The sequence below is a fragment of the Pelodiscus sinensis genome, chromosome 4 (genome assembly GCF_052426305.1).
Source record: "Pelodiscus sinensis isolate ZL-2025 chromosome 4, ASM5242630v1, whole genome shotgun sequence".
NCBI lineage: Eukaryota > Metazoa > Chordata > Testudines > Trionychidae > Pelodiscus > Pelodiscus sinensis.
The window spans coordinates 125,108,576-125,133,989 of NC_143055.1; the positions used below are offsets into that span (position 1 = coordinate 125,108,576).

The following is a 25,414-nucleotide window of genomic DNA, read 5'->3' on the forward strand; positions in this document are numbered from 1 at the left end:
TTTTTGCCATTGTATTCATCATGCACAAGTGTAGGTGAATCTGACTTCTGCTGTTCCTACTGTCAGACTAGCTGCTCCTCCTCCTCCCCTTTTAATCACAATATATCTGCATTCTGACCAGCCCACCTAGTGTCCCAAAGTCAGGGCTCTGACCTGCTACTCTAGCCAATAAAATGGACATTTCTCACTTCCCAGCGCTAACCTAGCAGTAAATGAAACCTCATGTCACCCGATTATCCTCTTCCTTATTATTTGAATATATTGGCTTTTTTACAGCCAATCACACCATTGCCACATGTAAATGTCATGCGTGACTGTCAGCCACCCTTGCATGCAAAAGACAGGGCCTGTGCACAGTCCTCTTGAACAAGTACTTCAGTGAGAGGAAGGTTATGATGAAATGAAAGGAAGGGTTGTTAGCTGCCATTGAGGATGTATAGTTTTTCCAGCAATAGAAAGGATGTCAGGGAGCTTATCTCTGCTCTGCCCTCAGCCTGTCTCCTGTGCCCTCTCTCATTGCAGGTTTTCTCGGCTCCCTGCTGCTGCCTGATTTTTCACCCGCTCTCTTAGAGTTGTCTTAAGAATTCTACCAGTGTATGACTCAAGCCCTGTTAGAAAGAAGTGTTACAATTCTCTCTGCAACCTTAAGGGAAACATCCATTCAGCAGCAAGACATTTGACAGGGAGCCTGCAGCTTGGCTATTGCCCTCAGAATGCTAAACATGTTTTTCTTCTTCAGATACCTGGGCGCGGCTTTGTCTGACAGCAGCATGTCCTGTCTAAGTAGCTGGGCTGGATGCTACCAATGGTTGTCGGGACAGGAAACTGGAACCGGCATTGAAACCAGTTTAGTTTATAGTGCGTGCGGGACAAAAAATCTCGCACCTCCCCGTTAGAGGCATTGAGCTGCTGAGCTGAAAAGAGATTTGTTTTGCCTCCACGAGCCGTCGAGCTGTTCTCAACAGTGGATCCTTCGGGTTCATTTCTGACAGCCTTGGAATGGGCCAGTTCTCTGCTGTGAAAGAGCCGAAAGGGAACTTCTTCCCTAGTTCTCATCCTTGTAAAATCACATTGCATCACTCCTGTCACAGCGCCTCCTTGTGGCCACATCTGAGGATTAACTTACAACCAGTCTAGTACCTCCCTCCCTCCCCCCATTCCATTTCTCACCCCATGGTAGAATCCTAGGGCTGGAAGACACCTCGGGAGGTTATTGAGTCCAGCCCCCTGCACAAAGCAGGACCAACCCCAACTAAATCATCCCAGCCAGGGCTTTGTCAAGCCGAGACTTAAAAACCTCTAGGGATAGAGATTCGACCACCTCCCTAGCTAACCCATTCCAGTGCGTCACCACCCTCCTAGTGAAATAGTTTTTCCTAATATCCAGCCTAGACCTCTCCCCACTACATCTTGAGACCATTGCTCCTTGTTCTGCCATCCATCACTACTGTGAACAACCTCTCTCCAGCCTCTTTGGAACCTCCCTTCTGGAAGTTGAAGGCTGCTACCAAATCCCCCCTCACTCTTCTCTTCTGCAAACTAAATAAGCCCAACTCCCTCAGCCTCTCCTCATAGGTCATGTGCTCCAGCCCCCTAATCATTTTGGTTGCCCTCCGCTGGACCCTCTCCAATGCATCCACATCCTTGCTGTAATGGAGGGCCGGGAGCTGGACGCAATACTCCAGATGGTCTCATTATTGCCCCTCCATTCCTCAAGATGCTCCCTCTTCATGACTTGGTCCTGTGGCCAAGTTAATAAAGTTCTCTCTTTCCGGGATTTCAAAGTGCCTGAGGGTATGTCTACACTACCCCCTAGTTTGAACTAGCGGGGGTAATGTAGTCATCCGCAATTGCAAATGAAGCCCGGGATTTGAATTTCCCGGGCTTCATTTGCATGAAGCCGGCTGGCGCCATTTTTAAATGCTGGCTAGTTCGAACCCCGTGCCGCGCGGCTACACACGGCACGGAGTAGCTAGTTAGGATTAGGCTTCCTAATCCGAACTAGCTAGTCCGTGCCGCGTGTAGCCGCGCGGCACGGGGTTCGAACTAGCCGGCATTTAAAAATGGCGCCGGCTGGCTTCATGCAAATGAAGCCCGGGAAATTCAAATCCCGGGCTTCATTTGCAACTGCGGATGACTACATTACCCCCGCTAGTTCGAACTAGGGGGTAGTGTAGACATACCCTGAGACAATTTGTCCAGTAGGAATCTTCTGCTCCACTGCCCAGTCTGTGCCATTTCCCCAGTGACCAGTGGGGGAACCCAGCTCACCTGCTGCTGCAGGTTTCAGCCCAGCAATCCTACAACCAGTGGGCAAAGTCTGCACTGATCCACACCTGGCTGCTTTTCCCCTGAGCTGCTTCCTCAGTCACCTCCATCTGGCTCCTCCATCTTCCTCTGGGTTTCCTTCCCTCCAGGGCTTCTAATCCTGCTTCCATTTGCTCCTTTCTCTCTCTAAGCCTGGAGAGTTACTGCAGCCCCCTTCTTTCTCTCTAATTGCTGGTTTTAAAGCTGCTTAGTCTGCCCCTCATTAACTAAAAGTTTCAGCCTGGACTCTTCTCCCCTCCCCTGCCTCCCTGTGCAGCCTGTCGCAGCCTTAATTGGCCCTTTCTCAGTCCTTGTGTGAGGTAGGCACCCGGTTTCCTTCCTGTTTTCCAGCATGTGTTTTAGCAATAGGGGATTGTTTATTAAATGAAGTCAAATATCTTTGGTTCCCCCTCTCAATGGGGAAGCAAAACCACAATGCACTTTATTGATCCAATGACCAAGTTTGCTGCAGAAACCTTCTGTATCTATAGATGTAGCTTCATGTGAACTGAATTAAGCTACATCAGCGTAAACCACTCGTAAATTGACATGAGGATCCACGCCGCGGTTTATACAGTTTAACGAAATCAATATAAAAACTGGTATTTGTGAAACTGGTGCAACTTTTGCACATAGCGAGGCCAAAGTGTGGAAGAAAACAAGCCTTCATTCTGCGTTTGAGAGCAACAAGTAGTCAGAGACAGTTTATTTGAGCAATATTGCAAGGGAGGAAGCTGCTGTTAGGCAGATCGTCAAATACAAAACAATTAGAAGCCAATATATACTGTCTGTTTATATATAATAACAATAAACAATTATTCCCCTTCCCATAACAATTCCCTTCAGATGCCACCTTATCTCAAGGTCTTCACTAGAGTCAGCATTCTATCCTTATCTCAAGCACAAGAGAGAGGCGAGAGGCGAGAGGCGAGAGGCGAAAACAGCGTCTCTCACAGCTCTCTCGTTGTTAGGTCTCAGAGTTAGCATGAGTTAGGCTAACCAAAAGTTCAAAATGGCTATATACAAATCCCTTAGCTTCCACAATAGAGAGAGACCAATTGATTGATAAGGCCATAATCCTGCAACTTTTTCCTCTCTCTACATTTTACATCAATGAGGTACCAGATGGGGTTACACCAGGGTAAACATATTACGGGATCAGGTATCTATTGATGTATCTAATCACCACCTGAAAAGTGACACATTGGCCACCACACCTAAAATCTCTCTCTTGTTTTTTTCTAGGTGAAGGCTTCCACAATTACCACCACACCTTTCCATTTGATTACTCGGCCAGTGAGCTTGGCTTGAAATTCAACCCAACCACATGGTTCATTGACTTCATGTTTTGGTTGGGATTGGTTACTGACCGAAAACAAGCTCCAAAGGAGATGATCTTAGCCCGCAAAGAGAGGACTGGTGATGGCAGTGCTTGAAAATGTAATATTTCTGTATAAATCTATGTTGTCGTGTGTGTGTGTATGTGTATGTGTGTATGTGTGTGCATTTTTTCTTTGGGAAGGTTTTTTTTTTAAGAGTAAAAGGGATCAAATTAATCTCTGGGATAACTCCAGTGGTTTTATGTCAGAGGTGAATTTAGTCCTTTTTTCCCTATTAGTTGTCTTATGTCCAAATTCCCAGACTATTAAGTGTAAAAAATAATGGATATTATTTAATATTAGCATTAAACATCTTAGATCTTTGATTTTAGTCATTCTAGTTAGAAGTCCAATGTACACTGTAATACCTTTGCTCATGTTAACCCTGGCAAGATGGAGGAAATAACTATCCTTTCAAAGTGCAGTTCAGGTGAACACTTGTTTCATTTTTACAAGTCAAGCAAACATGCTTTGAGAGAGGTTTTTTTTGGGGGGGGAGGAAGGGAAGTGGGAGGGGACAGGGAGAGGACTTGATAATGCTGATATAAAAACAAACCGAAAAGAATGTGCTTTTTTAAAACATATACTGGAGAAAACCCAGTTTTAAAAAGGATGTTTGTCTGGAAATCTGTTTTCTTATTTGTGTTTGCAAGACCCTTGTTCCACCGTCTTTGTTTATATGAAATTCATTTCTTGCAAAGCAGGCTTTTGTGTTAAAAGCTTACACACTATACAAGCCAAAACACAAACTGATGGCATGCCTAGCTCATTCATTCATTGTCACATAAACCTTGTAACTCGTAAATGTATACTGCTGAACTATGTCCTAACCCAAAAAAAGCTTTGATTTTAAATGTTTGGAGACCTAATTTATATTCTAACAGGTCACAGCCACTGCTGCATGCATATTTTAGCTACTTCTGCACAATAGGCATCTTCATTTTTTTTCCAGCTTTCATTATCAGGTCTTTAAAACCTGGCCTTTATCTAGATTGCTGTTTTTTCCTAATGTTACAACTGCATGCAGCCTTTATTGGTTTCACAGCAAAATACATTTTTAAACAGTACTGTAGCTTCTGGATTTAACAGTTGCCTTGTAAAAGCAGCATGCTGGATTAATGCGACCTACCGCCCTTTGTGTTAGATGGTAGGCAGTGCAGGAGAAAGGCTTTATGTTGGCTGCACTGGAGCACTTTTAAAGACAGATTCTCTGATTCTCATTTACACTGTGGGCTTGTCTACACTTAAAATGCTACAGCTGAACCACTTCAGTGCAGACCCTACCTATGCTCATGGGAGGGGTCTCCCACTGGAGCAGGTATTCCACCTCCCCAAGAGGCAGTAGCTAGCTTGGTGGAAGAATTCTGTCAACCTAGAGCTCTTTAAACAGGGATGGTTTTTATGCTCTCAGGGGTGTGCATTTTTCACACCTCTGACCAACATAGTTCAAGCAATCTAATCGTCTAGTGTAGCCCAGACCTAAAATTCCCTTCACCCTGCTCTGGCAGTGTGCACGTGCCCACTTTCACTGCAAAAGGAGCAGAGAGGGTTGGTCTTAGTATAAATGAGAATCATACCCAGTTATTTTCAGAAAGGATGTAGAATTTGAAAACCAAACTCAGTTCTTTAGTTTGTTTAGGCTTTTTTGTTTGTTTGTTTTGTTTTAAATGATGCCAATATAAAAGAAATGTCCTTACTATGTACTTCATCCAGGAAGTGTTTAACTGTGTTAATTTGCCATTAATGACATGTAAACTCTTGAGTGATTTACAATAAACAGCTGTGAATTAGCTTGTGTGCAGGCCTGTATTTGAAGCTCTTTCATTAAGTGGAGGCTTTATGACTGAATGATCATAAATATTACACTCTTGCTCTGTGCCCAATGGCTATTTCAAATCCTCGTGGTTTCTCATTTAGGTATGAACATGGCTCCATGCATTACCATAGTATCTACCACCTCAAAACATTAATGAAGTCCTCCTCTTATTACCCCAGAGGGGTAGAAAAGTATCGTTGCTCGTATGTGATAGATGGGGAATCTGAGATGACTTTTTCAAGTTCACACAGGACATTAGTATCAAAGCCAGGAATGAAATGCAAATCTCTTGAGTCTCATCCAGAGTCTTAACTATAAGATCATCACCTGCTTTTTTGCTTCCTTCAGTCTTGTCATACAGTTGGTGTGACAGACTGCGCTGGGTCTGGGCACCGCTGTGGGGGCCAGCTCAGGGGAAGTTGCTCAAAACCAGGGCTACTTACAGCCCTTGACTGGAGACCTTTCCCAAATAGGCCACAGGCCAGTCACACAGAGCACTTCAGCTGCCAACCTAGCCAGCAGGAAGCTTCACAAGCAAAACCCCTCAGAGACCCCCCGCTCTCCCCATGCCACAATCAGCCCCGGGCCTTACACACAGGTGAGAGGGTATGAAACCCGATCTCACCAACTCCGAACAGATCCTCCCAGTCCCAAAGAACCAGCCACAGTCCCCAGTTAATTTACACTTTAGATCTTACCCACAAGAGCACACTGGGCCAGTCCTTTAGAATCTAAAATCTAAAGATTTATTAATAAAAGAAAGAAAAGGTTGAGAGTAAGGTTGTTAAGGAGAATACATTACACACATCAATCACCAAGGTCGTGATGCAGGCTCTTAGCAGAGATGTTACAAACTGCTAGCTTAGAAGTCTCTGGTGCACATCCTGTATTAGGATGGGTCAGCAATTCTTCCCGGTTTTCTGTCCCTAGCAAGGATGCATCTGGAATCAGTAGCAAGACTGAAGACAAGATGGAGAAGGCCTCATGGGATTTTTATATTCCTTGTATCTCCCAAACTGGAGCTGGTTACATGATCAAGTGACCTGTCTGTGTTTCCCAGGCTAGTAGCCATGAGGCACTGGCCGGCCTGCAGGCTTCCAGACCCATCCCTCAGGTGTGTATTGGCCACTCCCGAGAGCCATTATCCATGGAGAATTGCTAGTTAGCCCAGCTAGTCACTGAACAATCCTTCCTCACAATAGGCAGTCCAGGCATATTGCTCCCTCCCAGACAGAACATTTACATTACAAGCACAGAGCCCATATTCATAACATCACACACAAAAATCATACAAGTATATGAGTATCATACATAGAATCAGTAGAGCATACATTTTCATTTGATACCTCACATGGGCCACTTGGTACAGAATTTGGGGCAAACCCCACCCATGGGTGCAGCAGTGATCTGCCTGCTCACTTTACAGTCCAATAGCATAACAGCTGGGATCAACAAAGAGTGGCTAAAATGAGCAGGAATTCACATGTCCAAAATGTAGTTGGGTGGTGGGTTTGGAGGTGTATGTGAAGGAATGTGGTGAGAGAGAGAGATGCCTGTCATAAATAACTGTTCTCTTTATAAAAATCCTATTATTGCAGTTTACCAATTGGGGGAATATGAATGCAATGGAGAGCTACACCCATTACCCTTGAGAATGAATAAATTACACCGTCACTACCTCTGGACTGTGGTCAACCCACCCATCTATATTAATTAGGACCTAATTCAAAGACAGTTGACAGTTCATCCATTAGCTGAGTAGAGCTACAGCTGAAGGGCTGATGGAAAGGGAAGCAAACACCTCCCCCTCACTTGCAGCAGCTGGGTTTATACAAACAGACAGGAAGAAAGTGAGGGATAGACTGGCTTACACAGTGCTAGAATGGTTCCGTTTCCTAGCAGCAATTGGGAAAGGCAGCTATCGACTATAAATGCACGTTACTTATGCCACAGGACTGCTAGAAGAATCCAATACCTAGTGAAGGGGCTCTGGAGTTGGGGTGAGTGACTGAAGCTGGAAAGGATTCTCAGGGGACCCCTCTGTGGTAGGCCTCAGCTTTGGTCCTGATCCTACCAAGGCTCAAGGCAATGCTTAATATGCTGCATGTACGTACTTGTCAAAACCCATGTGTTTGGGTTGCTCCCTATTTACCCTACCGTTCTCATAATGCAGTGTTAGCAGGGGCAGGGAAGCTTTTGGACAGATGTGGCTAAACACGGAGGCTATATCTACACTGAAAGGTTTTTGCGCAAAAGCCCATGGAGCGTCCACACCTCAAGCGTGTTTTTGTGCAAGAAAGTCTACAGTCAATCAATAGAACAGAGGGCTTTTTGCAGTGTGGGTACGTCTAGACTGTACGCCTCTGCCGACAGAGGCATGTAAACTAGGCTACCTGACATAGTCAAAGAAGCCGGGATTTAAATATCCCCGGCTTCATTAAAATAAACATGGCCATTGCGCTGTGCCGATGATCAACTGAGCCAGCACAGCATGCGAGTCAAGACACGGATTGGTCGACAGGAGAAGCCTTTGTCGACCGCTCTCTTATGCCTCGTGAAATGAGGTTTCCAGGAACGGGCGACAAAGGCTTCCCGTCGACCGATCTGCGTCTTGACTCACATGCTGTGCCGACGATCAGCTGAGCCAGCACAGTGTGGCGGCCATGTTTATTTTAATGAAGCTGGGGATATTTAAATCCCGGATTCTTTGACTATGTCGGGTAGCCTAGTTTACATGCCTCTGTCGGCAGAGACATGTAGTCTAGACATACCCTGTAGGTATATCTCTTTCTATGAGGAATAACTCCTTTTTGTGCTACAGCTCTTGTGCAAAAAAGCATGTGTGGACGCTCTGCAGGGGTTTCTTGTGCAAAAAGAACCTTTCCGAAAAAGCACAGGAGCTCTGATGGCCATTCACAGAATGGCCATCAGAGCTTTCTTGCACAAGAGCATCCATGCAGTGTGGACGCTCTCTTGCACAAAAGCAATGCGTTTTGAGGTCTGGACACGCTTTTGCACAATACGTTTTTGCACAAGAACTCTTCCACAAAAGAATTCTTGCACAAAAACCCTACAGTGTAGATGTAGCCCAACAGAATGTGTATCTCTGCTCCTCCCGCAGCAGCGTGCCCTTTGTCAACCACCCTACAAAATAAATATGTAGTGAATGAGGTAAGGACTCCAGCAGCTGTGGTTTATTCTCTCTGCACCTGAACTAACGCTGCTTGGGAGGGGCTGTATGAACCCTATGCTCCCTGATGGCAAGGAAGGGGTTATGCAAGCCCGAGGCATGGTTGGCAATGGACCAGCCAGGCTCACCTATAGCTCATATGCTTACAAATCGGTGTGGGTCCCAAAGCATTGGGCTGGAACTGGAAGAGTAGGCTGGGTTCTGCTGGAGGGTTGAATTCAAGGGGTTTCAGGGTATACAAGCTGATGGATCAGAGCAGGTGGTGCCGAGCTTTGGTGAGCTAGTTTGCTGACCATTCTACACGTGGCTACCTGATGTAAGTTGTCCCTGGTCCTGTTGCTTTTGTAACAATGGGCTGCAGATGGATGCTCCTTTCACTGGGACAAACTAGGAAAATGGATGTGGATGAAGCACTTGCAGATGATGAAGCTTCTACCTGTGACCCCCCAGTGCAGGCTTGGTGCCTTTCCCTAAGAGATGGAGACTGGCTGAGAGTGGTGTCTGTTGGAGGAAGTCTTTAATACTGCAGCTAAATTAGCCAGATACGTACAGCCTCTCCTCTCTGCACGCCAGACAAGGCTAAAAGGTTGCATCAGGCACATAGCAAGTGTGATCAGTTTTTCCAAAAGGCTCATCACTCCACATCTGCCTCCACTGCCAAACAAACAAAGAAACGTGTTCTGCTCTCTGGTTAGCTAACTTGAGGTAAAATGGCAGTGAAAATGTGGCAACTTGATTATCAGCTCAAGTCCAACTCCAAGATCCCCTATAAGCTTTTACTGCAGCTTCTAAGCAGAGTGATGGTTAATTGCTGGGTCCTCACCACTCTTCTAACACAGGTTCACTCCTGTGGATTAGCTCAGTGGGGTTAAAATGGCACTTTTTGTTGTGTAAACATATCTTCAATGGAATTAAACCCAGCTCCTCCCCAAGGTATTCAAAAGCACGTCTCGCTGTTGCTTAGTTCTCTACATTTGCCCTAACTTTAGCTGTTTGGGGCTACAGACTCCTTCAGGAAAGGCTGCAAGAATCTCACAATGGAAAAGTACACGTGACTTCCCTTCTACTCAGACTGTCAGCATATTTTTAGCTGCTTTTCTAATTTATCTTCAGATGGGAATAAGCCTGGAAAATTTTTGACCACATTTTGCATCTTCAGGAAGTGAAGTGAAAGAAACCAAAGGGTTGACATGGAAACAATTAGTGTGAGTCCTATGCAATGCCTGCTGCATCAGTGTACTCCTTTAACAACCCACCAGCCTTCCCCAGCAGTGTTTCAGCAGCTCATTCGGCAAATGGGGGTAACATCATTGATTGGAAAAAAACAACAAATGGTCTGGTAGCACTTTATAGACTAACGAAACGTGTAGATGGGATCATGAGTTTTCGTGGGCACAACCCACTTCTTCAGATGACCAGAGTTATGATTTGGGGATATGAAAACTGGAAATAAATAGGAGAGGGGAAAGGGAGGGGAGAGAGAAAGAAAAAGAGAGGCAGGTGAGAGACAGAGCATCATTAAGTATCTGGAGAATGGGTACTTAGACCTAAGCAGATAAAAATCAAACTCCATAGACAGATTCCTAAAACAGGAAGGATGCCACTCTGGGAGCTATTAGCACCTTCAGTGGTTATTAAGTACATAGAGTCCCCACCAGCCCATATCATGATTGAGTCCATTAGCATGTGAACTGAATTTGTGGATGAACTGGGATTCCAGGGCTTCTCTGTGTATTTGGCTTGTAGAGCTGGTTTGTGACAAGACAGCTACTTGCAGGTCTGTCAGACTGTGGTTAGGCAAGCGGAAATGCTCACCAACAGTCTTCTGTAAATTCCCTTTACGTATATCCGATTTGTGTCCGTTGATTCTTTCCCGCTGTGACAGGGCACCTGCCCTGCACTGGCCCTTTAAGACCAGGACTCAGGCCCTGAGCCGGGGCTGGGAACAGAGAGGCCAGTTGAAGCTGTTAGGCTAGTGAGAGCCCAGCTGGCAGCTATACAGAGAAGCCCGGTTGGCTTGGAGAGCCCAGCTGAAGCCGTTAGGGTGAGGGAGAGCCCAGCTGACAGCTATATAGAGAAGCACAGTGCTTAGGAGGAGGCCAGTGAGGGGCTGACTGTGGAGGAAGCCGGAGCTCCCAGGAGGGAGATCTGCTGGGGATAGCCAGCAAGGGCTGGGAGAAGGCCAGCTAAGGCTCCCCTGGCTAGGGGCCGGAGGCAAGGCCCTGGGCTTGGAGGCAGATCACAGCATGGCTTAGGTAAGCGGGGCCGTGGAGATAATCCCAATGATGAGCAACCCATGCAGACTGTAACTTACCCTGAGAGGGGCTATATGAGGACAGTCAGGGGGCACTGAGGCACAGTGGGGGCTTGCATCCTAACACCTGTAGAGACTGTCAAATATATATAGCAGTGAGGCACTACTGGTATTTGATGGCATAGATCAAATTACTGGCTGTACAGTCAAATTTATTGGGACAGTCACTTTAGCCAAGTGATGCCCTTGTTGATATAAAAATACAACTGAACAAGAAGATGGCTGACCCTGTGGCTAAGACACTGGATTGGCACTCAGGATATTTTGGTTAAGTTTCTGGCTTGGCCACAATCCCTGTGGGCATGTTACTTAGCTTCTTACCTCAGTTTCCCATGTTACTTAGCTTCTTACCTCAGTTTCCCATGTAAAAAATGTGAATACTTCCTTTCTCCCATCCTCTGCCACGTTAGGTCTGGACTCTTCAAGGGCTTATGCATGTGCTTAACTTCAATGAGTCTACTAGCCTCTGGGTTGTAAACTTCTTCATAGGAGACCCGCTCTGCCCTGTAGAGCTACATTCTTGACTGGAATACAAACAATAAATAAGTGGCTTGCAAAAAGAGCAGGCATTAGAAACTCTTTAAAGCAAACTCTGGAATTCAGAACATGTTGGGTTAACTAACGATCAGTTTAATGATGAGTAATGACACAGAAAACCCCATTAAATAGCAGCACTTAGCTTGGATGGGGTGACTTCCCAAGCTTTCTAACAGGAAAGCCAGTTCTTCCTGGCTGGCTACTTTCCAAAGTTGGGGCTTTCAGCATGAAGGCTTCCTGTCTGACTGTTACTAATAGCTAAGGCTCCAGGTGCTTTTTAGTGATTTACACTTCTCAATTAGATATAGGGCTCTAGGCTGCAGTCCCTCTGCGTCCAGAGTTCCCGCTGACTCCGGTGGCACCTATGCATAAAGATTCAGGATCAATCCCAGGGTGACTTAAGATATCTCGGAATGGATTAAAGAGATGAATTACTTTGTGGAAACAGCCCTGTGGAACAAATTGGTTGTTTGGCAGGTAAAAGTACCCTGCAGAATACTTCCCATTTCTGATCACTACAGCAGTCCTATCACTCCTGTCTGAAACATGAGGGATACCCATATCCAGAATCTCCCTGTGCAACTAGCAAGAACAATGCAAACTGAATCCATCACCTCTGGTTGCTGCCGTATTGATTGCTTTTCAGACACAGTAATCTGCAATTTGTGATGTTGCTTGTTTCCAAGTTATACTAACAAGTTTTGCTTTGGGTCAATCTTTAGGTATTGTATTGGAATATCTATCTCCTCCTTAACTACTATCTGACCTACAAGAGCTTGTGTGTAGGGGAGAATTCAAATGAGAGAGAACCATCCAGATGAGATGTGAAATACACAAGAAATCAGTTACATGGAAAATAAATGAACTTTTTTTTTCCTCCCTGGGAGGGGACCAGCTGGGTTTGAGTGTCAGCAAAGTTGATCTGTGGTGCCAGCCTATTGGTGCTGTGGTGTGGACAAGGCTTAGGTTGTTTTCACCACTAGTATCTGCTAATAAGCAATTAGCGCAAAGATACAAAGAGCCATGGTCTAGTCTCAGACAGAGACTGACCCATCTTCGAGTTTATATCTGGACCCATGGCCAAAGTTTAGATTGAAGGTATACCATAAATCCATTTCTCATTTTGGAGGTGTCATCTATAAGAGCTTTGATTGAAGGAATCAGCACCTCATGCATGAATCTGAACCCTGAACAAGGCCTGAAAATCAGCATTTGAATGCTTGACTTTTATCATGGCTACATAGATATCTTTTTGTATAGGCAATCATAGGGCTCCTTTCTAACGTGGCTTGAGTTGCATACTATTGCTGTCACTAAGATAACATTTAAAAAATGCTTTCAGTGTTGGAGCGGAGAGGATGTAATGAACGAAGGCATAGCTGCACTTCAAGCAAAGAATTTGGTGACTTTCTTTTTATTCTAGAAAGGAGATTGTGCAGCGTGTTATTTTGGTTTCTAGGGGGGTGATGAAAATTGCCTACTTTTTTATGATCAAAGGTGCGTGGGCTGGTTTTTTAACTAAGACCATGAAGAAATCTAAAAGAATCTTTCACTTGTTTTTCCTGTCCTTCGGCAGGGTTGAGGAGCTGGTGAGGACTAATGACTTTAAACCTCACAGGGTTTAAAGGAAAAGTTTCAATACCTTGTGAGCTTGGAAAACTCCTGATTAAAAATGCCTTTCTCTTAAACAGTCACCCTTCGAGGGCTCAGCTCTAGTGTTCAAAAGCAGGAAAGGAAAAGCTGTCTTGCTGTGGGAAGTACGTTGGCTAGCTCAGGGAAGTATCTGTGAGGTGAATTGCTGGGGATGTTCAGAGCAAGCTGCAACCAGAACTTCTTACAAAACATAATGCTCTGGGGAGCTGCCAGTTTGACTTGTCCTAGCATAGGTGTCTCCATGCAGGCACTATTATGTTCCTCTGTTAGTGGTGCAGGTTCTGACATATTGGTTAAAGTGAGGGTCATATCTGATTCAAATGCCAGGATAGTGACATTTCTCATCTCCTATAGTCTTATTGAGTGAGTAGCCCTGGGGGAGTCATTTTGCCCTTCTGTGCTATAGCCTGTCCATCTGTAAATGTGAAGAGCCAATTATTCATTCATCATTCCTCTTGCCTGAGAGTTGTTCTGGGAACAGAACTAGCCTCTTTCTAAATGAAGATTCTAAATTCTCTAGTAAACCTGCAACACTGTTGGAAAACTCCACTGCAATAATGAGGCATGTCCTGAAGGAGTATGAATGCCTGGCTCTCTTCACCTCTAGATGCCAACACAAATCCAGCCTAGTTTGGTCGGGCCCAGGAACACATCTCATTAACCTCTGGTGGTTGTTCTGTGGCCTGTATCACCTCAGTTCCCAGGGAGTAGGTGCCCACATCAAAGCAGCACTAAAATTAAGCACTGGCAGTACATGAAGAATGAATTTCCCTCTTGGTTTTTAGAAGTGGCTTCTCAGGATAAGGGATCTTTCGGAAAAGGCTTTATTTTCCAAAAGATGCGCGTCTAGACTGGCGCTTTTTTCCGGCAAAGCTCCAAGCTGGAAAAAAGTAGCAGCCATTTTTATGCTAATAAAGCGAGGGGGGATTTAAATCCCTGCTTCATTTGCAATTGTGATAGGTCTAATTTGCATCCCTTTCCCGTAAAAGGGATGCAGTCTAGACATAGTTTCTATGTATGTGTACACAAGGCAAAGCTGTCTTAGTAAGCAGTTTACAACCTACAGGGCACCTGTTTCTGTGGTTGAGGTAGGTAGATAATAGGTCAGTCATTGAACAGGTGTCCTGTAGATTAAAAATGACTTTCTTGTTTCTAGTTTTCTGGCAGGGCCTCTGGGAACAACTGCAGCTTGCAGAGCTTCTTTTTGTCCTGTTTTTCTCCAGTAATTCTGAAAATTCCTGTCCTCAATTCTCGCACCTCCTATTTTTCCTCTACAGGGTTAAAGTACAGCTCTGCCTTGCAGTATAATTGGGACACTTCTCCACACCCTTCCAGCTCTGTAGCTGGAAACACAGGTCTCATTTATACTGTGGCCTGGAAAGGTGCAGTAAGTGAGCTGGGGAACAATTATCCTGTAACCAGGCCTTCTGTGATGGACCGGGCCAGGTCTGGGCACTGCTGAGGGCATCTGCTCAGGGTGAATTGCTCAAAACCAGGGCTGCTTACAGCCCTCGACTGGAGACCTTTCCCAAAAGCGGTCACAAACCAGACACACAGAGCGCTTCAGCTGCCAATCCAGCCAGCAGGAAGCCTCACGAGCAAAGCTCCTCAGACACCACAGCTCTCCCTGTGCCACAGTCAGCCCCGGGCCTAACACACAGGTGAGGGGTTATTGAACCCAATCTCTCCTACCCCAAACAGGTTCTCCAAAGAACCAGCCACAGATCCCTGGTCAATTTACACTTTGGATCTTACCCATCAGATCACGCTGGGCCAGTCCTTTAGACTCCAAAATCTAAAGGTTTATTAACAAAAGAAAGAAAAGGTAGACAATCAGGTTATTAAGGAGAATACATTACGTGCACTAGTCACCAAGTTCTGGATGCAGGCTCTTAGCAGTTTATAACATCTCTGCTATCTTAAAAGTCTCCGGTGTACATCTTATGTCAGGATGGGTCAGCAATCCTTCCGGGCTCTTTGTTCCTCACAAGGCTGCATCTGGGATCAGTAGCAGAATTGAAGACAAGATGGTGTCCACCTCATGGCACTTATGTATCTCTGGTATGTCCCAAACTGGAGCTGGTCACATGATGGCATGATTCACATGCCTCCAGCCATGAGATACTGACTGGTCTGCAGGTTTCCAGTGTGTGAATTGGCCACCTTGAGAGCCATTGTCCTTGAGGCCATGCTAATTAGCACAGTCATTCATTGGACATTCCTTTACAACAGGCAGCCCAGGCCCATCGCTCTGAGTCAGGCAGAGAACATTCACTATACCAGCACAGAGTCCATATTCCTAACTCCACATACAGATATCATACAAGTACATGAGTAGCATATATAGAATCAGTAGAACATAAGCTTTCATTTGACATCTCACATGGCCCCCCTTATATAGACTTTGGGGCAAACATACCCTGGTGGGCTCAGCAGTGAGCTAGCTGCTCCCCTTAAAATCCAATAATGTGACACCTTCTAACACCGCTTATTTTATAGACCCTATGGAGTTCTTTGAGGTACTCCATTGATTTCACTGGAAGTGATGTATCTAACTACAGTATCTTTGGAGATTGAGGTTTATTTGACCTGTCTAAGGTGAAGCAAGAGTCTGTGTCAGAGCTGGTATTAGAAGTAAAGAGTTCCTGGGTGCCAGTCCTACATTCACCCCAACAGAATATTCCTCGCTAACCATATCGGGGCAATGGTCAAATATACGTGTCTAAGCGTTCGATCCCTAAAAAACCCTAATACCTGCTTCTAGCCCTATATCACCAATGCCTGGTCATATTAACAAACATTTGGGCTGTGTCTAGACTGGCCAGTTTTTCTGGAAAATCAGCTGCTTTTCTGGAAAAACTTGCCAGCTGTCTACACTAGCCACTTGAATTTCCACAAAAGCACTGACTTGCACTGATTTCTTACAGTAGGTTCTTGCGGAAATGCTATTCTGCTCCCGTTCAGGCAAAAGTTCCTTTTGTGCAAAGCTTTTGCACAAAAGGGCCAGTGTAGACAGCTCAGATTTGTTTTCCGCAAAAGAGCCCCGATCGCGAAAATGGCAATTGCAGCTTTTTTGCGGAAAAGCGCGTCTAGATTGGCACGGACGCTTTTCCAAAAAAATTGCTTTTGCGGAGAAGCGTCCGTGCCAATCTAGACGCTCTGTTCCGAAAATGCTTTTAATGGAAAACTTTTCCGTTAAAAGCATTTCCAGAAAATCATGCCAGTCTAGACACAGCCTTGTACGCTGCAAATGGTGAAGCTGGAGGTTTCCTGAAGGTAAGTAGTTGCCCTTATGATTGATTACTTGACTGTCACTTAAGGTAGCTTTTGACTTCTATTGAAGCAGCTTTGACACGGCACAAATACATACAAGGAAGTTGTCTGATGAATAATCCCTACAGGTCCTGGTTTGCATTTTTAATACATGTGCCAATAACACAGTCCCTGCCTCTGTGTAGAAAAAGGGGCAATAGATTCGTGCATTCGACAGAGTTATTTAAAATAGAGAAGGCTTACTAACTGATCTGAGCTTTCTGCCGGCCCATTAAACTAATATCTTGCTTACCAGGTTGCCTGGATAAGTTCACATCTGAGTGGTGTCAAATGGACTTAAGCTTTCATCCCAGAGTGGAAGAAAATGTGACAGGACAGCCAAAAAGTAATATGTTTGAGAGCATATCAGCAAAGCTTTATTTTTAATGCCATGAAAGGACTGAGGTTAACTTGTCTTGTGTGACTGGCATTCGTAAGAAACCCCAAGCGTACAAATCTTAATTCACAGCTAAGGAACTTGAGCCATAAACGTTGAGATGCTCCAAAGAGAGGGCTGTGATCAAATCTATAGAACCCTGCACATTTGTGGATTTCTGCTTTCTAGCTGCAAATGTGGGTGCGGGTATCCCTGGCTCACTTCTGCGGATGCAGATTCAAAATTTTGTATCTGCTGCAGGCTCTACAGATCAGATCTCCCGGGTCTCACAGTAGAGACAAGACCACTAGGGATAATGTAGCGTACTGCAAGAAATGGTATGGTGATGCTTTAAGTGGTGCTCTTCCCTTTGTCCATCTGTATTAAGACAGTGCTCCAGCGAGTCATAGGGCACTGTGCTGCTGGGGGCAGGTGGTTGTGTTTTTGTTTTGAAACTTGGACAAATGACTAGGGAGGGGTTTAAATGTATAGCTCGAGAATGCTGGCGGGTTATCAGGAAGGCGAAAGTACAAATGGAATTGTGACTGGCAAAGGATGTGAAGGATAACAAGAGAGGTTTCTACAGGCATGTTAGCAAGAAGAAGGTGATCAGAGAGAGTGTGGGTCCCCTACTGGATGAAGGAGGTAACCTAGTGACAGATGATGTGGGGAAAGCTGAAGTACTCATTGCTTTTTTTGCCTCTGTCTTAACGGACAAAGTTAGCTCCCAGACTAATGCGCCAAGTGACACAAGATGGAATGAAGATGGACAGCCCTTAGTGGGTAAAGAACAGATTAGGAACTATTTAGAAAAGCTAAATGTACACAGATCCATGGGTCTGGACTTAATGGATCAGAGGGTACTGAGGGAGTTGGCAAACTTCGAGGAGTACAAGATCTTTTGAAAAATCGCCTCGTCAAAAAAACCATGTCTAAACTGCGGTTTCACTTTCGACATGGCACTTGTTCAAAACAGCATCATGATGTGATTATGCAAATGAAGCATGGGATATTTAAATCCCCACTTCATTTGCACTTTCAAAGTGTTTCATTTATATCCCTCTGTGGACAGAGGGGTGTAGCGTAGACGTAGCCTTAGAGGGAGTACTTCTGGCACTAAACTGATTTGCAATGGCCTGACCCATTTGTGCAGCATTCTCTGGAGACATAGTCTTAATGGGATCACTCTTAATCTGTACTTGACACTAAACTTCCTTGGTGGAATACTGAAAATCTTGGTAATAAAGTATACAAGAAGGACCTATAATACTATATACTATATGAGGGTATGTCTACACTACCACCCTAGTTCGAACTAGGGTGGTAATGTAGGCAACCGGAGTTGCAAATGAAGCCTGGGAAATTCAAATCCCGGGCTTCATTTGCATCTTGCTGGGCGCCGCCATTTTTAAATGTCCGCGCTGCGTGTAGCTGTGCGGCACGGAGTCCGCACTAGCGGACATTTAAAAATGGCAGCGCCCAGCAAGATGCAAATGAAGCCCGGGAAATTCAAATCCCGGGCTTCATTTGCAACTCCGGTTGTCTACATTACCACCCTAGTTCAAACTAGAGTGGTAGTGTAGACATACCCTGAGTGAGAATATAGAACGGTACCTGAAAGACAGAAGTTCTCTCACTAGATTTTATACTGCAGAGATGTATGGATTAAAATACAAACATCCTCAGTGCAGTACCACAGATCTCTTGCAGAAAAAGTTTTCCCGTTGTCTTCTCTGGGGCCAAGATTTCACTCAGGGTATGCAATGCTGAGGGAAATTGAAATCAACCAAGTTTAATAAAACAGAGGCAAGGTGAGTGAGGTAATATCTCTTATTGGACCAATTTCTGATGGTGAGAGAGACAAGCTTTCTAGCCACAAAGAGCTCTTCTACAGGTCTGGGAAAGTACACAGAGGATTACAGCTAAATGCAAGGTGGAATAGACTCTAGCTCGCCTGAGGAAGTGGGTTTTGCCCACAAAAGCTCACTAATTTTATATGTTAGTTTCCAAGATGCCACAGGACTACTCCATTGTTTCTAACAAAGCAACCCCTCTGAGGCTTTGTGTAAGTAGTTAGCACATTTCAATGTAGAATGGTCCCTTAAAATGTCTGTGGGATGGGTTCAGTCACAAAGACCCCCCCCTTGTGCTTGTCATTTGATGTTCTGAAATACAACTGACCCCACTTTCCTGCCTTCCTGGACATCCCACAGAGCCAGGCCCTTTGGCCCCCTCCAGCAGTAAGACTTTGTCTGCACTTAAAAGTTTAAAGCATGACTATGGCAGTGCTTTAAACTGGAAGGCTGTGTCTACACTGGCCGTTTGCTTTTCTGGAAAAGCAACGACGATCTACTCTAAAATTGTCAGTGTTTTTTCTGGAAAAACTATGCTGCTCCCGTTCGGGCAAAAGTTCTTTTCCGGAAAAACTGTTCCGGAAAAGGGCCAGTGTAGACAGCACAGTAGCCTTTTCCGCAAAAAAGCCCCGATCGCGAAAATGATGATCGGGGCTTTTTTCCGGAAAAGTGTGTCTACATTGGCCACGGATGCTTTTCCAGAAAAAGTGCTTTTCCGGAAAAGCATCCTGCCAATGTAGACGCGCTTTTTCCGGAAATACTTATAACGGAAAACTGTTCCACGAGGAGTACCGGTAATACAGAACAGGAAGCCGAACTACCTAGTTTGTGCCGCGTGTAGCCGCAGGCACAGAGTCCGAACTAGCGGACATTTTAAAATGGCGGCGCCCGGCAATATGCAAATGAAGCCCGGGAAATTCAAATCCCGGGCTTCATTTGCAACTCCGGTTGCCTACATCAACCACCCTAGTTCGAACTAGGGTGGTAGTGTAGACATACCCTAAGTCCTAACCTGATGCCCTGCCAGCACTGGTTCTGGCCAGCCTTAACTTCGGTTCAGGGTCCACTCAGTGTGGACACGCTATTTCGAAATAGCAAAATGCTATTTCGAAATAGATTTTGTGTATAGATGTGTTATTTCGAATTAGCTTAATTCGAATTACCTATTTAAGTTGATTCGAAATAGCGCTGTAGTGTGGACATACCCAAGAAGGAAAAACAGCAAGTGCACGTGGGGTGAGCACTCTAGTTGTGGCCTTAGCAATACAAAATGTCTCAGCCACTGGAAATAATGGGAACAGGGGTGCAAGGACAATTTTAATAGAGAGGGTGCTGAGAGCCATTGGGCCAATCCGTAAATCCACTTCAACTCACATGCTTCATTCCAGCACCTGTAGGAATCACCTCCACTTTTCTAGATTGTTTCTTTTACCAACGGATGCATCTGGGGTGGGGCTGAGGGTGGTATTGTCCCAGGAGTTGGAGGGAGAAGAACACCCAGTTCTACACGAGTTGAAATTCTTTCCTCAAACAGAAGTACTCAGTGGTGGAAAAGGAGGCCCTAGCCAAGAGAGAGGCAATTGGTGCTCTGTGATATTACCTGCTGGGGAACCCCTTTCAGCCGGTCACATGCCATGTGCCAGTTTGGTGGCTAAACAGTATGAAAGATACCAACCCACACAGATTATGAGGTGGTACCTATCACTCCAGTTTATGATTTGAGCCTGGCACATTGATCAGGTAGGATGCATGCTTAGGTGGACTTTTTCTCCCAGTGTGTGTGTGTGGGGGGGGGGGGGGCAGAGGAGCCCCCAACAAATACCCTCTTAAGAGGGAAGGTGTGTGACGGGGTCTATGAACTCCTTACTGGGACTGGGAGAGTTCCGAGGAGTCCTGGAACAAGGGGCCCCTGCCCCCACTGCCGTTCTGGGCATGCTCCAGTGGCAGGCCAGCTATAAAAGCCTGTGGAGCTGCGTAGTCAGAGCTGCTGGCTGCTGAGGAAGGAGGTTCTGCTGCTGCTGGAGTCCTGAAGAGGAACTGCCAACAGCCCAAGCCATGGAAACCAGTCAGAGGGAGGCTGCAGGAGAGGTCCCCAGTCCGGAGGGGAGAGACGGAGAGAATTTCAGGGAAGGCACTGGTAGGAAGTAGCCCAGGGTGGCGAATTAATCCCCAAGAGCCTGACATATTGTGGTGGGCTTCCCCGCCAGACTAGTAGTGGTTAACTCCACTGCTGACAGGGCTTTGGACTGGGATCTAGTAGAAAAGGCTGTCCTGGGTCCCCCTATCCCATCCTCATCAACCCCACGCAGGAACCCACACTGTCCTGAGAGACGGGGTGCATTGTTACAGACTCTGGATGCTAGCTACACTGCTCTGTGAGACAGAGGCTGAATTAGAGGCTTGCCCTACAGCCCTGATGATTGGAGAAGACTGCAGGTGGCATGGACAAATGTGGGGTGGATGCTATTTGAGGGGTCACTGAGGCCTACAGCCCTTCCCTCTGCATGGCAGGCAAGATGCCCCATGCCAGGCAGAGAGAGATGATATGATCTTTGTTAAACTATGACTAGGTTTGCCTGTTGCAAACAGCGAACTGTTTCTGAAATTCCCAGAAAGAGGAAGTGGTTTAGCATTTCTCTGAGTCCTCAAAGCTGAGAACAGCACTTCGTTATGTAGCTGAGAAAAGAGATGGCTAACAGAAATATATAGACGAGAGGACAGTCTTCTGCAGATATTCTGGAGCTGAAAATTTAGAGTTTAAAGAAAGAGAATGGATAGTTCAGAGGGAGTGTCTGTATCTGTATGTAATAATGTTTCTCAGATCTCAAGAGGAATCCTGAAGCAGTTAGGACACATTCTAATAATGACTCTAAAATGCTTCTTTTCCAGCCTGATTTCAGTTTTAATTTCAATACTTCCCAGTATGCAATATCAGGCTAATGGGGGAGAGGGTACATATGCTCCTTTCTTACAGCGTTTGAAGTTGTAAAGCTTATATAGTTTATAAAAAACCCATTTAATAAAAAAGGGCTGTTCTAGAACATAACTGTGTATAGAGATGTTGAGTCCAAGATTTCACCAGAAAAACACAGCAGGATATTGTGTGCCTTATGACAGGGACAGAAAAGCAAGATGGGCAGATAACAGCATTGATAATATTATGATCCTTCTCAAAACAGCGTGGGAACTGTGATTTAGATCTGTTTTAGCCACAAATTCTGGCGGTTTGCTAGTTGGTGTATTAATGCCTGTTATGAATATGAAATAGCGAAAATAGTCCCCACCTCATCTTCCTGTAGCACAGCATGTCAGAAGCCAGGTGTGTTCCACAGTGTTAGTAGCAGAGTCTTGTGTGGTGTTACCAGTCCCAGAAGCACTCCGTTCCCTTGCATTATCCCTCACCCAATACAGGAGAGACTCATTACCAAATCTCTCTAGTTCCCAACTCACATTTGCCAGCCTGTCTCAGAACCTGATTCTGAAAACCTTTGTTCACATAAACATCCCTGTACAGATGTTTGCAGGAGATGGGGTGTAATTTCTCCCACTAACCTAGCTCTATGCTGCTGCCTATCTTTCCTAATGCCCCAAATCCCTCCTTGATGTATGTTACCCAGGCCTAATTTTAGCAATTTATTAATATTCCTCAAATTCTACTCTTCACAAATTTTGTGGCCATAGGATCCAGCTCTGCAAAAGGATTAAAGTTAATGTCATTCCATCCGGGTGTAGAGTCCATGTTGTAGGATTAAGTACTTGTTTGATAGACTCTGAGCCACAAGGTGTCTGTGGCTGTTTGGAAAATATGGATAGGAGGGGTAGTATGATATAGTGGATACCGTACAGGATGGGAAATCAAAATCTTGGTTTGAATGAATAAACGATCTGGAAAAAGAAGTGAACAAAATTTTGCAGATGCTACAAAATTACTCAAGATGCTTAAATACAAACTGTCTGGGAAGGATTCTACAGGGATCTTGCAAAACGGGATGATTAGCAACAAAAGGGCCGATAAAATTCAGTGTTGTTAAATGCCAAGTAATGCACATTGGAGAACATAATCCCAGCTATACATATAAAATAATGTGGTCTAAATTAGCCGTAACTACTCAAAAGAGAAATCTTGGAGTCTTTGTGGATAGTTCTCTGAAAAATCCACTCTATGCAGCATCAGTCAGAAAAGATAAGTGTTAGGAATCATTAAGAAAAGGATGGATAATAAGAGAATTTCATACAGCCACTATATAAATCCATGGAATGCCCAAACCTGTGTGCAGTTCTGGTAGCACCATCTCAAAAAGATATATTGCAATTGGGAAAAGTAGCGAAAAAAGCAACAAATATGCATAAGGGTATGGAACAGCTTCTACATGAGGAGAGATGAAAGACTTTTCAGCTTGGAAAAGAGATGACTAATGGAGGGGGATGTGATAGAGGACTATACAATCATGAATGGTGTGGGAGAGTGAATAAGAAAGTGTTGTTTACTCCTTCACATTACCTGACAACCAATGGGTACCCAATGAAATTAATAGGCAGCAAACAGAGAGATCCTTAGGATTTAAGGTGCCCTCTGCAGTTCTATTAAACTGGTGGCCCTATGGCCAATGGCAGCCCAGGGGGAAGGATGATTATTAGATGTGAGTTTTACCATCTTTATCTTTAAAGCAAATTTTAAACTAAGGTTCTGTCAACTAACACAGTAAATTAAGAACCTGACAGCATATACCTGGGGTTTGCAAATGCCTGGTTTTATTACCGTGTGAATGGCTCTTTCACAGGTTGGTGTTCTGCTAATCGCTCCGGCAGGCTTTTTCACTTTTAAGTTAAATAGATCCTCTCTGGAGCCACAAATCAGTGACAGAAATAGGTGGGAGGGTTTGACAGTGGTGCCCCAAATTTTCAGATGCTCTATGAAGCTGCATATTCTGCATATGGGTAAGATGGCCCTGGTAAGGGGCGCCATTTTCAGATTTGTGGGGGGACGGCGCGACCTGTGCATGCTGTGATGGGGGAGGGGAGAAGAGTGAAAACATGGGGAGGGCAGACTGAAGACAGAGGCTTCAGCAGTGTTACAGAGCATGCTCAGTACAAGCCAAGCACCAAATGGGGAGAGTGGGGGGACCAACTCCATCCATTCTCCTCCACACACCCATCATCTCTATTCAAGGACTGCTAAGGCACTGGAAAACTCTACATTAGCAGTTAGCTGACAGGAGCACTGTATCTAATTCCTATAGAAAAGAAAGAAAATTAAATTAATACTAGATCCGCTCAGCTCTAACACTAACATATTCTGACATCTTGTGGCAAGTCACTTAAGGGACACTGGTTAGCCTTAAACCTTTCTTACTTTGTTACTAACTCTGTGGAGAGCCAGACTCCGTCATGACCAGTCCTTGGCGCTGGAAGGGGAGTGGGGTCTAGTGGGCTACAGCAACAGGGCAGATACACTTCAGCTCTATATAAGAATATCAAAATGGCCATACTGGGTCAGACCAAAGGTCCTTCTAACCCAATATCCTGTCTTTCAACAGTAGCCAATGCCAAGTGTTCCAGAATGCATGAACAAAAGAGGCAGTCATCACGATCCATCCTCTGTTGCCCATTCCCAGCTTCTGGCAAACAGTAGCTAGGGACACTATCTCTGCCCACTCTGGCTCGTAACCATTGATGGGCAGATCCTCCTTTAACTTATTTTGTTCTTATTGGAACCCTGTAATAGTTTGGGCCTTTCCACCATCTCCTGGGAAAGAGTTGCACAAGTTGATTGTGAAAAAATAATTTTTTTTTGTTTTAAATCTGCTGCCTATAAATGTAATTGGAACAGCTTCTTGTGGTGTTAGAGAAGGAATAACCTTTACTTATTCTATTTTTCCAAACCATTCATGATTCTTTTAGCCATCTAACATATGCCCCACCCTTTAGTCATTTCTTTTCCAAGCTGAAAAGTCCCAGTCTTGTTAATCTCTCCTTGCATGGAAGCTGTTCTTTACCCCTAATTACTTCTGTTGCCCTTTCTGTACCTTTTCCAAATCCAATATTTCTTAAGATGGGTTAACCAGATTCGCATGCAGTATTCAAGATGTGGGCGTACAATGACTTTATATAGAGGCAATATGGCATTTTGTATGATTATCTATTCCTTTCCTAATGATTCCCAATGTTGTTAGCTTTTTAGTTTTTAGACTGTCACTGCACATTGAGCAGATGTTTTCAGGGAACTATTCACAATGATTCCAAGATCTTTCTTGAGTGGTTACAGCTACTTTGTATCTATAGTTGAGATTATATTTTCCCATGTGCATTACTTTGCACTTATAAACACTGAATTCCATCTGCCTTTGTGTTGCCCAGTCACCCAGTTTTGTGAAATCCCTTTGTAGCTCTTTGCAGTCATCTTTGGATTAGTCCCTGTGCACCCCCTTTCAAGAACATTTGTAAGATTAACACAATAATCCAAATTCAGATCTCTGCAGCACAATAGTCATTCCTACTCTCTCTCCCCCCCCCTCCCTCCCCCCCCCCCCGCTTTTAAGTGGAGTACCCGGCAATGTTTTCATGATGATCTAATGATCCTTCAGTTACTGGAATGCCCAGCTTTTGTTGTTCTTAATCACCTGCCTTCCTCTTTTTGTAACAAACTCCCTGCCACAAAGGCAAAGCTGCAAGCAGCT

The 25,414-nt window shown here is 44.9% G+C and overlaps 2 protein-coding genes across 4 annotated transcripts in view; both read left to right on the forward strand.

Annotated features, from left to right (window-relative positions):
* SCD5 (stearoyl-CoA desaturase 5) overlaps positions 1–5,476 on the forward strand; it is a 76,198-nt gene extending 70,722 nt beyond the window's left edge. Inside the window, exon 5 of the mRNA XM_006110901.5 lies at positions 3,553–5,476. Within this exon, the coding sequence (XP_006110963.1) occupies positions 3,553–3,743 (191 nt within the window). The 3' untranslated portion in view covers positions 3,744–5,476. The remainder of the gene's footprint in view (positions 1–3,552) is intronic.
* Positions 5,477–10,810: 5,334 nt separating this feature from the next.
* The window catches only part of TMEM150C (transmembrane protein 150C), an 86,508-nt gene continuing 71,904 nt past the window's right edge, over positions 10,811–25,414 (forward strand). Inside the window, exon 1 of one of the 3 annotated variants that reach the window (XM_075929484.2) lies at positions 10,811–10,947. Coding sequence is in view for 1 of the 3 variants with exons in the window: in XM_075929481.2 (XP_075785596.1) it covers positions 20,793–20,874 (82 nt within the window). In the remaining 2 variants the exon portion in view is untranslated. Of the gene's footprint in view, positions 10,948–20,748; positions 20,875–25,414 lie in introns of those variants that run through there. The other 2 variants (XM_075929486.2, XM_075929481.2) reach the window with 2 other exon arrangements.